Source organism: Trachurus japonicus, chromosome 9 (assembly GCF_045865225.1).
Source record: "Trachurus japonicus isolate A0001 chromosome 9, Traja_1.0".
Classification (NCBI taxonomy): Eukaryota; Metazoa; Chordata; class Actinopteri; order Carangiformes; family Carangidae; genus Trachurus; species Trachurus japonicus.
In genome coordinates, this window is record NC_140915.1 from 17094521 (window position 1) to 17107822 (window position 13302).

Sequence of the window (13302 nt, forward strand, 5' to 3'; positions counted from 1 at the left end):
TTGAAAGAAGACCTTGGCTTTAACGTCATCTAGTTTTTGGGATATCGAAGTGGAGAATCCTTTGGCTAGACCCCCTTGTGATTTTTCATCAATTTCATAGGCAAAGTAAGCAGATGCATCCTGCCAGGCTCAGGGCTACACAGCTTCCTCTTTTACTTTGTGCTTGGGGCTACTTTGAAGCCCCTTAACATGGGTAAGTTTTCTAAATCAAATGGACTGCCTCATCTGTAATTCATTGGGGCAGTGTACCTGTGAAATGGATAAGGAAGATTTACACGGTATTTCTAGGAAAACGATGTATATTTATGTGTTCTGCTAAGAGGCTTTTATAGAGTTTTTTTTCCTAGTAAGCAGAGAACATTTCTAAAGGAAATGAACAGTTGTTGTGCAAACCAGACCAACAGATTACTGATGATCTGAGAAATATGGCACGTTCTTTTCTTTTTTTCTCTCTTTTTTTGCGGTTAATCATCGTGCAAAGGGTCATTCTCTCAGTGGCGATGGGGCGGCAATCTTGATGCTCGCGTCTTATCGTCTTTTGTGAGCTTAGAGGAAAAGATTTAGATTCTGTGTGAGATTGATTGTACATTCCCACAGAATCCCAATATCTCACAGGAAACCACATTATTCTGAAAGCTTTAACCACATTTGAATTCGAACCCGGACATGCCATCAGACTGTATCAGTCTGGCACCATCGTGCAGTACATGTACACCTCACATTGCCGTTGTCGTCCTTATGATACCATCGATATATCTGGGGAGTTAGAAGATCTCATTATGTGATTTTCACATCATAAACTCAGTAACTGCGAGCTGGGGACTGCATTTGAATTTTAATATTGAACTCCAGTGGATTGAAAGATCATCAATTGATAAAGCCCTGTGAAATAACTCTGTGGCATATCATGTAACATTTACTGAGAAGGAAAGACTTCAGATGATAATTGTCATGAGGAACAACAAATCTGATTGTGCTGGGGAAAAGCGCTGCATCATTGCACTTCCTTGTGATGCTTTTTCCCCAAGACTAATACAATCACAGAACAGAAAAAAATAGACTAAGCTCATAATCCAATCTGATTCAGAACTACAATGAGATCTGTCTTCACTCAGCTTGTGAGCAACACAAGCCCTCCCCACCCCCAAAAAAGCTTGGAATTTGATGGCAAAGCTTTGACTCTGTGAATAATTTGATAGGTGGAGCTGAGGCCACCGTTTTATTTGAACATTTTTCTGTTTAGAGACTTCTGCTCAGCCACTGTGTCTCAATTAACACTCTTTGGGTATTTCTGAAAAACAATCGGATTTCAGGTTCTGGATTATGTGGTAAAGGGAAAAGATAGATTAAAGATCGGTTGAAGTGAGGTTAGTGGTGGAGTTTACACCGAATAAAGTGAGGCAAATTACCTAATTCCATTGAGAGACGGTGTGTAATCGGCTTTATCTGCTGTGAAGATGGAATTAGACCCCCAAATAATCTGGACTGAGATGGTTTTAAGAAATAAGACACTGAGAGAGTAGTGTCTCAGCTGGTGCCTCTCAGCTCACCTTACAGACTCTTTAATCCGACCTGCATCAAACTGGAATCAGAGGGAGCGCAATAAGGTCCCTTTATGTAAGACTCCATTGTTCTGGGTTGTTTTGTATTCAGGGCAAGTCTGGGCCAATTGTTCTAATGTATGACAGTTACACAAAGCAGACCACATAGGAGTCAAGTGTTGAGAGGTTGAGCCTGTTGCGCCTGTGTTTTTTTTTTTTAAATGCAGTGACCACACACTCTGAAATAAAAACCAATAAATCCTTGTCCTTTATGAATAAATAATGTGGAATTTAGGAGAGCCTTTCAAGTGACAAAATGCTCAGAGACTCGGAGAGAGAGAGAGAAGTGTGAAAAATGGAGCTGTGGAAAGAATGCCTTTACAAACTGGCGTTTAATTATTGCCCTACTAAAAAAGGGGACTTAATGATGATTACCTTGCATGTGTCTATGTCTGCCAGTTAAGAGAGAAGTTGTCATGACATGTCAGTTTTTTTAATGCCTCCATTGGGCCAATGCTTCAATTTTGAACTAAACTACCACTACCAGACATAAATATATCAAAAACCATAGGATGAAATGCTGCAAAACCTTTGCACAGACACTTACTGTATATTGCCAATAAAATGAACTGTAATCTAATTTTTCACAAGGCGCCACTATAAGTGACCTTTGTGGCTTCGAGTGCAGTGTCTCAAACCTAATTTTACAAACATTCATGATCCCAAGAGGATGGATCTTAATCAGTTTCTTCATTGGATCATGATTTTAATTCATCCACTTTGATTCATGGCCAAATAATGATGATATGATCAGTTTTTGTTCTACTTTGTGCTTAGCGCCTATTAGGAAGATAATTAAAGGTTTGAAGAATCAAAATCAATCTCAGTGTAGTTAGATCTCCTCTCAGACTTCTCTCTGGACATTAAATAGCAACAGGTTTGCTGACTAGAGATAATCTTCTATTTAAAAAAAACAAACAGTTTTTAGGTAAACCAAATTATAAAAAAAACATGGTAGGTCTAGGTGGGAGGGCCTTAGGGCTTGGCTGAGAGCAGTGTGTGCTTTGGTTTGACATCACAAAGTTAAGAATGTCCTAATGTCTCGTTTTAAGGAACAGTTTCTGTGTCATATCCCATCTACAGAATAATAATGATGGTATAACGTCTTAGCAGTTTGTAGGAAAGAGAATCAACCTAATAACCATTTAATACCAGCAGGAAATGATGCCAAACACACTTTAGATGTCAGACTTTGAAATGCCACAGCCAATTAAAGTCAAGAAATCAAAAACAAAATATCTCAAGATGAAAAATTTAGTACTTGTTTTTTTTTTTCTTTTTCTGGAGATGTCTCAAAAACAAACCATCATTTATTTAAATGCCTCACAAATTTCAGCAGCCTCTCTCTTTCTTTTGTGCGTTGCATTGTGGGAGAACAGCATCTATTGACAGCACCCTCAGAAAATCGATTGTTGTTAGTATTCACACAGCGAAGTAATAATATACCTCATTTTGTCACTTTTTTCCTGTGTAGACACGCTACATACTGAAAACCAGCCTGGAATTAGTATGTAGCTTGCATTTGTGACACACTATTACTCTTGTTCAACCGCACAACTCGTGTCTTGTAAACCACTGCTATGCTACTTACTGATTACATTCAAGCTCCCAAGGGAACAGACTCTGATGTCTCGCTGACCCCATGGCCTCCTCTCCCCTGGAAACCTCAAGGAAAATGTCATATTTTCTGTCCTAAGGCAAGAGTAGATTAGCAAAATCATCAGTGTGTCCTTCCAACCTCCCAACACTTTCACACGAGGTGCAAAGAATGATGCAACCCTGTGGAAGCTGCTCGACCTTTAAGCCCTTTTTTTAATCTAATAAAATGTGGCCAAACTGTGTGTACTTGCCATATAAGTTATAAGTTCTGCAAATGTTATTCCAGAAACATAAATATTCCACATTAAGTAACTTTTTTAACAAATCTAAAGCCACTCAGGGACAGAAAATGTCTACCAACAGTGAATTATACTGAACTGGACTGCTGGAGATTTGATTTAAAATTTAAAAAGCGTCTGCTTTTCATTAGATTAGATGGAGAGGGGGCGGGCGGGGTGGTGGTGGTGGTGGGGTGGTTCCAATGAAGCCCTATGAATCCTAGAAAATCCACCCCTGCATGCAGATGTGTAGATGCTGCAATTTCCGAAAGTGTTTACTAACTACCTCACATGATGCAGACTGATGGTAGATACTACAGTTTACAGTATCTACGTACATGAACTGATGAAGCCTCTTGGATGAGAGGTGAAATGTCTTCATAGACAAATAACTAAGTCCAGTTGCTTTCGATTTAACCTCCTTTGAAATACAGTTTACAGATGTTCCCTAAACACCACACAAGCAGATTATCAGTAAACACTACAATATACAGTACAGATGTTTCTGAAGCATGCAGCCTATCAGGAGACTCCACAGTTTACAGATGCTCCCTGAATGCCTCACACGCAGGTCAATGGGTAGATTTCAGCTACAGCACCCATCAGGTTCCCCAGTCATGGTGGATTAACGTCTTCATGGGAAGTTTAAGGGGGATTAATACTTGTCATTGCAAAATGTGCCTGTATGAGGGGCCATCGGGGGCCACATTTTCCCCTGGGAGCCCTGGTTTCCCTTTCCTGGTTGTGTACCTCAGTGTCCAAGGCCTTAACTTGTTGGCCAATATAGGTTTTTGAGATTTCTTTCTCTCAGAAAAGATTGGTATTATCATCTTTCTTTCTTTCTTTTTTTGCTCTGGGTAATTAGAGGACCATTTAGATACAAACACATATATCTCAATCAGCCAAGATGTCCCCTAAATTACTTGAATTAACTCTGAGGTAAATTGGGCATTTTGTTAATTGTTGACAAGTTCCCATTTCCCCTGTGGGGACATTTTGAATGGTGACACTGCTGTGGAGTGTAAAATGCAGCAGGAAGACGCCTGCTATCTGTAACCCCTATCACCCAGTGGACAAGACTGAGTCAAATCCACATGAGACAGATGCACAAAGCCTGTGTTCATCCAAGCATCACTCTCTCTCTCTCTCCCTCTGTCTCTCTATCTTTCTCTTTTTTCCCCTATGTAGCTCTCACTTGAAAAGAAAGAGGAAAGAAAAAAAATCAAGGTCAGCCCACCGAGCACGTGAAATTGCAGGAGAATAAATTTCCACATACTTGTCCTTTCCGACCCACTGACAGTCTCAAGAAACGTAGCCTTGTCAAGCCAGGTAATATATGACTAGTGAAGACGTATGTTTGCATGTGGCGCTTTATTACCGTCCACCTTTTCCTCTCTCTCTTTTTGCTCTCTGCTCACATATGACGCTCAAATCCATACAGGAAGTGATGGGTGGGTGGGCGCTTTAGTCATGAGTCAAAAGCAGCTCCACGTCGTCGCTGTGTGAGTCGAGGAGAATCTAATTAAAATGGCAAATAGAAAGAGAAAAGAGAGTGAGCGAGAGAGGGGGAAAAGTGAGTGAATCAGCATAATTACATCTTAATGCAAACAACTTCACATTGTCTTTATTCCAATGAGTTAATGAGGTTACAGACTGGAAAAAACAATTCCATCACTGCTATTGTCTTCTGCAGGCCACCAAGGAAAATGAGCTGTCACCCGATCTTAATGGCAACAGGGTTTTCACCCAGGCCAGAATTAATATCTGACTCCAAGGCCTAATGAGCAAGAGCAGGGAGAGCAGAGCGAACTCTTTGTCCTGGAACTTTGGCAAGAAAAGGAAGGGAAAAGAAAGACAGAGAGAGAGAGAGAGAGAGAGAAAAACAGAAAACAAAAATAAGAAATGGATGGTTCAGAGAGTAACGGCACTTGTGAGGGAATGCATCTCTCTGATTGGATTCTGGTCCTTGGGGGCAATTTCAATTCAAAGCCGTCTTATCAGTGTGACGATCGGAGAATTGGCCATATTCTCAAAGTGTTTCACTTAACGCTGCGAAACTATACGCACAAAAGACAGAATTAGGTAGCAGTAATAATAAAGCTAATTACAGCTAATTTCACTGTTGGTGTTCAGCACATGCCCTTAACGTCCCACATCCAGGTGGAAAATGCGCTTTAACCTTGTTTTCATTGGATAGTTACCCACGTATACAACCAGAACGTAAAACATTAGTTTAAATATGCTCTATTAGCATGGATGGATAGTTAGCTTGTATGTGCTCACTGACTTTATAGAGGTACCATCAGGCCGATGTATTCTTTGCAGCTGGAGGAAGTGGAGATGTAATCTTTTTTTCTTTTTTATATATCTTCACTTACCAGACACAGACTTGCCTTTGTAGCTTTATCTTTTGTGTTGTTTTGCATTCAGGTAATTTTTGCCCCCGATGAGCAGCATCCTAACAGACGCTGTATTCTATTGCTGGCTGCAACATCCATTAAGCGTCAATTCTGATGTGTTTATATCTTAAACAGGAGACTAAAAAATGCTTCTTGTCGTTAATGCATCTTCAACTTAATGCTCTGTTTGGTCTCCTGCACATTCTTAAACAGCTGGAAAACATACTTAATGTGTTTTTTCACCTTGCTACTTAATGATATTTCTTAATTCTATAGTGATTGCAAGTTACCTTTTTTACTCTAGCCTATGGCTAAGTGTTTTTTAAATGCATTTAACATTTTACTTGTGCGTTTAGCCCCCTTTTTCATGCTCTTTTTTCCTGTAGCACTTTGACATTTGGTTTCAAATAAAGTGCATTATAAAATGTATTATTATTATTAATATAGTAAAAAAAAAAGTACAATTTAAAACATTTATTTCTAGAGAATTGCATCTTTTTGGGCTCCCAGAGGCTGTGGGTGGGTGTAATCATTCATCATGAGTGATTACATCATTCATTCATTGATGTAATCATCAATCAGTGTTTTGAAAGTTAAAAAGAAAAGTAAATTACTGTAAGATAAGATTCTGCACATACTTGGCAAATGTAATGCATAATGCATGCATATAAGACAAATATCTAGCTATTTCTTCACCTTTTATAAAATCAATGGTGTATTTTGTCACATTCATCAAACTTAAAAAATAAATGTCCACTTTGTGTCTAAGTTAATAATAACCACTTTCATTCTCAAATTTGATTTTTTTCAATTGTTATGTTTTACACAGTTCAGTGGGTCTGGTAAAATGCCTATACAGTAACTCAGTTCTATTAATTTCAAAAACACTCCCCACTGTAATTACTCTGTGAAAAGGTGTTTTTAAATGTGTTTTGTCGTTTTTCTTTGTACCTTCAGATGCATTTTTAATACCACTTGTTTGTGTCTGTGTGCATGTTTGTTTATTAAATGTGACCTACAGGAACAATCCAACAATTTCTTAATGTTTTGCCGTGTCACAAGACCAATAAAAATAGTATTTACTCCAGCGATTAGTGTTAAAAAACAACAACAACAGAACAGCATTGCTCTGAACTGGTTCCAGCTATCATCATATTTCACAAACCAACCAGCAGGGGTTTCTCTCCTGAGGAGGATTTGCATTTTTTCATTGATTTCTTGATTTTCTTTCTTTTTTTTCTTCTTTAATAAAATTCAAGCATATACGTATATATGTATATATTATCTTGAATATTTAGAAACTTTGCAGGCCAATTAAAAAAGATGTTCAGATGAAAAAATGAACATGCTTTATGGATGGGTGGCCTGAAGGAACCTACATGACCATGACTTATACATGACATGAACCTTGAGCTTGACACTCTGCCTTTCTGTTCCATAATCTGAACTAAGCTTTAAATTCATATAGTGTAATTTACACTGGTCCTATACTGGAGCTCCTGTGGCAGTAGGACAACTAACTTTTCCTATTACCAAAGGAAGTCATTTATGCCCTCGTTCTCCTTTTGATCCGACAGACTTGTGATGAAAAGAATAGTAGAGCCTCAGCCTGTGGATCTGTTGCCTTTGAGACTCAACAGCTTGACTCATTTCATTACTGTCATGAATTAAAGATCCCCAATCTCCTTTTTCTCTCTCTCTCTCCTTCCATTCACATGGCAATGATCCGCCCTTAGTTAATTTACAGTCTCTCGTTGTGGAAGGCCTCCAGCCTCCAAGCTCCCATGACAATTTACCTGTGTCCTTTTCACTTGCTGGCGCATATCATTGTGATATACTATAATGGAATGAGCGGAGGACTCAGGAGTGAGTGGGCATGTTGTATAATGAGCTGAGGGAGGTATAGTAATCAGCTACATACACCCTTCACTTCCTGGCACAGGGAGACATCTTAACCGGGGGAGCCAAATGAGTGTTTTTCAAGCCGGCGATATATTTAGACATGCAGGGTTACACTCAGGGAATGCCTTGTTGTGGCCAATTTCTGTGATCATGTCAACACTGTACACTGTGACTTAATTAAGATCCCTTTTATATGCAACTCATGCTCTTGTCTGATTAATGATGGTTCTGTTTTAAGCAGAGTTACTTGCTACTTGGATTTAAAAAAAGAAAAGAAAAAAAAGTTATATGTAAACATGTCTGTAGAACTGGGTTGTTGCATAATACATTTTCTCTGTGAGGTATGTAACAGTCTGGCAAGAAAACACAACATTTAAATGTATACTACGCTGTCCCTTATTAGCAGCGGTGATAAGTGCTCATCATTATTTTTCTTCCTCTCTCTCTCTCTTTGTGAAGTATAGAACAGGAAACGTTGCTTTCCCACTCACAGTGCACTCCAGGACACACAAACAAGCAGCATGCATGACAGGATTATGCCGACACATGTGTTTTGTCCTCATGGATGTGTTCGGATAAAGCAGGAGAGGCCGAGACAACTGCGAAAGGTGACAGCATTTCCTTTTTTCTCTCGGGGTGACCTCGTTCTCAGCGGGTTGCTGCGGCGGCTTTGGACTGTGTCTCTACTGGCCATCTGGCCCTGCCCGGCCTTCACCGTAAGCAAACAACCAGCCCAGTGGCTCACTGACACATACTGATGGTGTGATTCAATATTGGTGGTAGTTGTAAGCTCGGGATTAGCCTGCTGCACGGAGCCTACCTCTATTTCACTCAGCCACCAACGCCACCCACCTGGCTGTGTGGTTTTTCATTCACCTGCTCCCTATGGTAATCTCATGGCTGTTTTTTTTCTCCTTCCCTCCTCCTGTCTCAGTGTACAGACTACATAGTGATGAATGCAAGCATTTGATCGTGTGCCAGTGTGCCTGAAAATACACACAAGCGAGTACTGTGTGTATGCATCTCTATGCAGCAGCTGAACTTTTATTTTCTAACCGAAGGGAAAGACTTAGAAGGAAACTTTCTTGGATTTCATTATGTATTTAACGCCAACAGATGGAAGTATTTCAGATAAATAAATACATACAACATGTTCTCCACTGTGATTTTTTTGTTTTTTTTTTCCTGCCTGAGCTCACAAACCCACACAGCCCTATACAGCATGAGTCCTTGCTTGTCTCTCAGGACGAGCAGGGGAATCATCATCCACAGATGAGGCCTCTCTGTCTCTGTCCATGGTGCTGAAAATGTATTCTCGCGTTGGCCGGTAGGGGGCGTGTGGCACCTAGAGATAAAAACACCAATGCACTGCTGCTGCTGCTGCTGCTGCTGTGAGTCCGGTCCTCCTGGGTGGCTGCAGACCACCAGACCCCACAGTAAATCTTTTCCACGGTCCAGTCGGCATTGCATTTAGTGTGTCTTTGCTGCTCAATAGTCTGATAACTTTTTAAAGCAAGTGTTATCTCTGCAAGGAAATGCTATATCATTGCAGGGGATTTGATTTTTCCACATGTTAAAGATACACAAACACTACAGCAAGAATGGTATTACTGGTATACAAATATCAGGCTAAAATACAAAGTTTTTCAATGGATCATTTCAAATAGAAGCCATATATGATTAGATGATATTATGTAAAGGGGGAAACAACTATCAAGAGAAGCATTTTAATAACAGTCCCATGTCTCGTGTTAGTGTGAGGCTTTGGGGTTGTTTCTCTGTCTGCGCTGTTAACCAAGCAGAACTGAGGTTTCTGTTATTCCTGCCGTGTTTTTAACAACTCCGCCTACGACATCAGAGTGGCCAAATTGTCCATTCCCCGGGAGGAAGCGCGGGTCCCACCAGCAGGCCTGGCTCTCCGCCTGTCTTTTTGTTGGGTGGTGGTGGTGGTGGTGTGTGGGGTATATTTTCGTATGCATGTGCGTGCCTGGTAGTGTCCGATCCAAATAGATTCGCCTCACGTCACCTTCCTACCCACCCACCCACCACAACCACCACCTCCACCTCTTCCACCAACCCACCACCCCTCCTGCACATAAAACATTCATTAGAGTGCAGCCCTGCGCTGCAAGAAATGTCTGTCTGGGTGAAGCAGCGGAGTCTCACTTTCACTCTTCAAAGTCCATCAGTTATGTAAAAACAAAAAAAAACGACGGATTTCTCTCCCCTCGGCGTGTTTTTGTTTTGTTTGTGTCGGGGATGCTCTATAAATAACCGCAGGTATCCCGCCGCGTGAAGCCATGCAGGCAGAAACCGCGACACATGGAAATAAATAAACACAATTTGCTTCGCCTTGAAAAAAAAAATCCCACTTTGAGATTTGAAAGGAATATTTCTTGCAGCGTGATCGAGAGCCATAAAACATTCATCTCTGAACTCTCTCTCTCTCTCTCCGCCAAACGCACCTCGCTGCCCCGCCCTCCCTTTCCACCTCCCCGTGGCAAACGCACACTGACGCGCACCAGTGCGGCCGACATCCGTGCGCATCCACCACCACACACTTTTCCTCTGTGTTACTTGGGAAATATACAGCGGAGGCAAGTGATCGGACTGGATATGTGCAGCGATTTTCAAAAGATGGATCAAATCCTGGCTTTTCGCCCGTGTCGTTGATTCTCCGACTTTCTGCGTTCACACTTTGAGCTCTTCTCCGGAGCTGTTTGCGCGTCCTATATTTTTCTGTGGGGAGGTGTCGACTGGTGAGTCGAGTTCTTCTTGATCCCAATTTGGATGTTTATTGCTGACTATCTTCTCTCTCTTTTTTTTGAATCCCTTCGTCCAAATGACTGAGCTCGGGTGCAGCCGGAGACGTGGCTCCCCACTCGGGAAGACCTACGGCTAAAGTTTGAAGGGTGCCGGGGTTTGCTTCAGGCTGTCCGTCTCCCACCCGTGCACTGGATTTGCAATTACCCATAAATTGCAATAAACAGCGGATATCCTATCTGTCCGCGCGCGCGCTTGGGATTCATTCCTCTTGGAATTTATACAGCTACTGGATTTCACCCCCATCAAAATCATGAAGACCGTCACAATTGATGGTGAGTATATATAGACGCCAGACAATAGGACATATTTGTAAAGTTTTCACATAAAGCAGACAGGAGGATTCTGCGGGGTTACTGCGCAGAGTAAAAAAAAAAATCTACATCGGGCAGAGTCTGTGCTCTGTGGAGAACAGACACAGCTAAAGATAAATCACATGTCCTAATTGGAGTTACTCTGCCGACTCCTCCAGGATTTGGTTAAACTGGTACATGCCTGACAATATGCGCAAAAGACCTCCATCTAATCTGCTCAGTAACAAAGTATTCTTAGATTCTTTAGGAGCGGACCAACAAGCAGAGTCAGGATCAGTTATGGATATTGCGCCTGTAAACGACCTTGACTCAATGGCTCTTAATTGAGTCATAATTCAGAGCAGATTTTGCGCGTGCCCACCCCTCCTTTTCTCTCTCTCTTTGTGTGCTTCTGTGTGTGTGTGTGTTTGTGTGTGTGTGTGCGTGAGAGGCCATGGAAGTGTTTGTGCTGGTCAATATGCTCTGCGTGATATCAGAACTTAACCCGGGCATCCGCTTCAGCCCGTCTGGAGGCTGGAGGCTGAGCGTTTGATGTCTGCAGATGGTCCGCTTGGCGGCCCAACGGTACCGATTAACTCTCCATCTCCTTGGCTTGTAATTGTTGTTCTTGTGGCATCGTCCCACTCAGGGTGCCGCCGAAGTTACGGGGGGAATTGGGCCCTGTAGGTTCCACCGACTTGACTTGGACTTGATATTCTAATGAGGACAGAGCCGCTCTTCACATTCCCGCTGGTTAAAAAAAAGAGGGGTGAAGAGTTTTTTTTTTTTCATGTCTTGGTGGGAGGAGGCTGTGCCTTAGGCTGTATGAGTGCGTGCGTGTGCACTGCGAGCGCGCGCAAGCGTGCCCTAATTGGTGGCTCTAAGAGGAAGCACCTGGCATGTCAGTGCGCGTGTTGCCTCCCTGCAGCCCTGATCTGTACATGTTGGTGTTTTGTATCAGCAGTGTGGAGCGGATAACAGGTACATGGCGTCTGGTGCTTGATAAGCGGCACCGTGATTAGATAAGTGCATGTATGCAACATCCAATTTATTCCATCAAGAGCTGCTGGAAAGCTCTCATCACCTCACCCCACCCCGCCCCTGCACACGCTGCCTCAGCACACACTCAAGTTCGTGCAGCTATCTTTATTAGGACATTGCCATTGACATCCATTCGTTTTGCACCTCCCTAATCCCTAATCCCTCGACCCCCCACCCTTCACATCTAACCCCCTCCAAACACTACCTCAGACCGTTTCATGTCTGTCCCTAACCTTAACCTAACCTCCATTCACACCTTGCCCTTAACCTGCCTCATTAGGATCAGGCTCTGGTCCCCTCAAGGCTAACTGGTCCCAACAAGGTCAGTATACACCAAAAAAAGGTCCCAGAGAGGTGACAAAGGCATGTTCACCCCCCCCCCCCCCACACACACACACACACACACACATACACACAAACACGGATACACACACACACAGCCCTTATGCAACATGCTGCACTCGCTCCCCTCTTCCTCACGTTGTTCATTACTTGGCTAAAACTGCAGGATTATGGTAAGAAAAGCTGCAGATTATTGTGGGCCTACAGAGTAACTTTGATTTTCCTGGTTGTGAAATGCAAAGAGGCACATCTACTTGTGCATTCTCTTTGATATGTCACAGAGTGATGCAAATTCAAGTGCACACCCCTTCATTGGCACAGAATGGCTCTGGGTCCCACAGACCCTACAGGCAGGTTTTCATCATCCGACTGCTGGTGTGATTTAGCACCAGGCTCCTGACACACACCTATGTCTGATTTTTTCTTTTTTTTTTTTCCTCCGCTGCAATTATAATTGGTATCCATCTCTCAGGCTCCTGATTTGCCCGAGAAAATATGACCTGTCGTGTCTTGTGTTTAAAGTGTCAGAGTGAGGTGGGACTTTAATTTACACTCTTTTTCAGCCAGTCAGCATATGATCAAATGCCTCTGTGGGAAAGCTGTTGCTCGGGGGTGCCGTTGCTCCCTGTATACTGCCAAGCAAAGCCAATAAAGCCCAAATGAATGGATAAAACCATTATGGTGGAACTGAATGCTTTCTCTTCGGGAGTTTTAAACCACTACACAATGAGGGCTTTTTTTTTTCAATTAGTTAACTTTGTTATTGTTTGGCGTACCCTGCCAAAAAAAAACAAAAAAAAAAAACTCCTGCCCTATTTTCAAAAATAGGTTACAAGATGCAGCATCTGAGGTGGCGAGATAATTGTTTAGAACAATATAAAGTCATAAAGGAAAAAAAAGTTGGCACACAAAAAAAGAACAACAATAGCTGATTTGCATAGCAGCATTAGTGGAATCAGACATCATGCCATAAACTGACAATGAGACATGGCATCTTCCGCATCCTGAAAGGGAATGTGAAATT

At 42.1% G+C, this 13302-nt stretch overlaps 1 protein-coding gene across 1 annotated transcript in view; it reads left to right on the top strand.

Annotated features, from left to right (window-relative positions):
- The first annotated feature begins 10272 nt into the window (after nucleotides 1-10272).
- The window catches only part of rtn4r (reticulon 4 receptor), a 49975-nt gene continuing 46945 nt past the window's right edge, over nucleotides 10273-13302 (top strand). Inside the window, exon 1 of the mRNA XM_085786286.1 lies at nucleotides 10273-10877. Within this exon, the coding sequence (XP_085642412.1) occupies nucleotides 10856-10877 (22 nt within the window). The 5' untranslated portion in view covers nucleotides 10273-10855. The remainder of the gene's footprint in view (nucleotides 10878-13302) is intronic.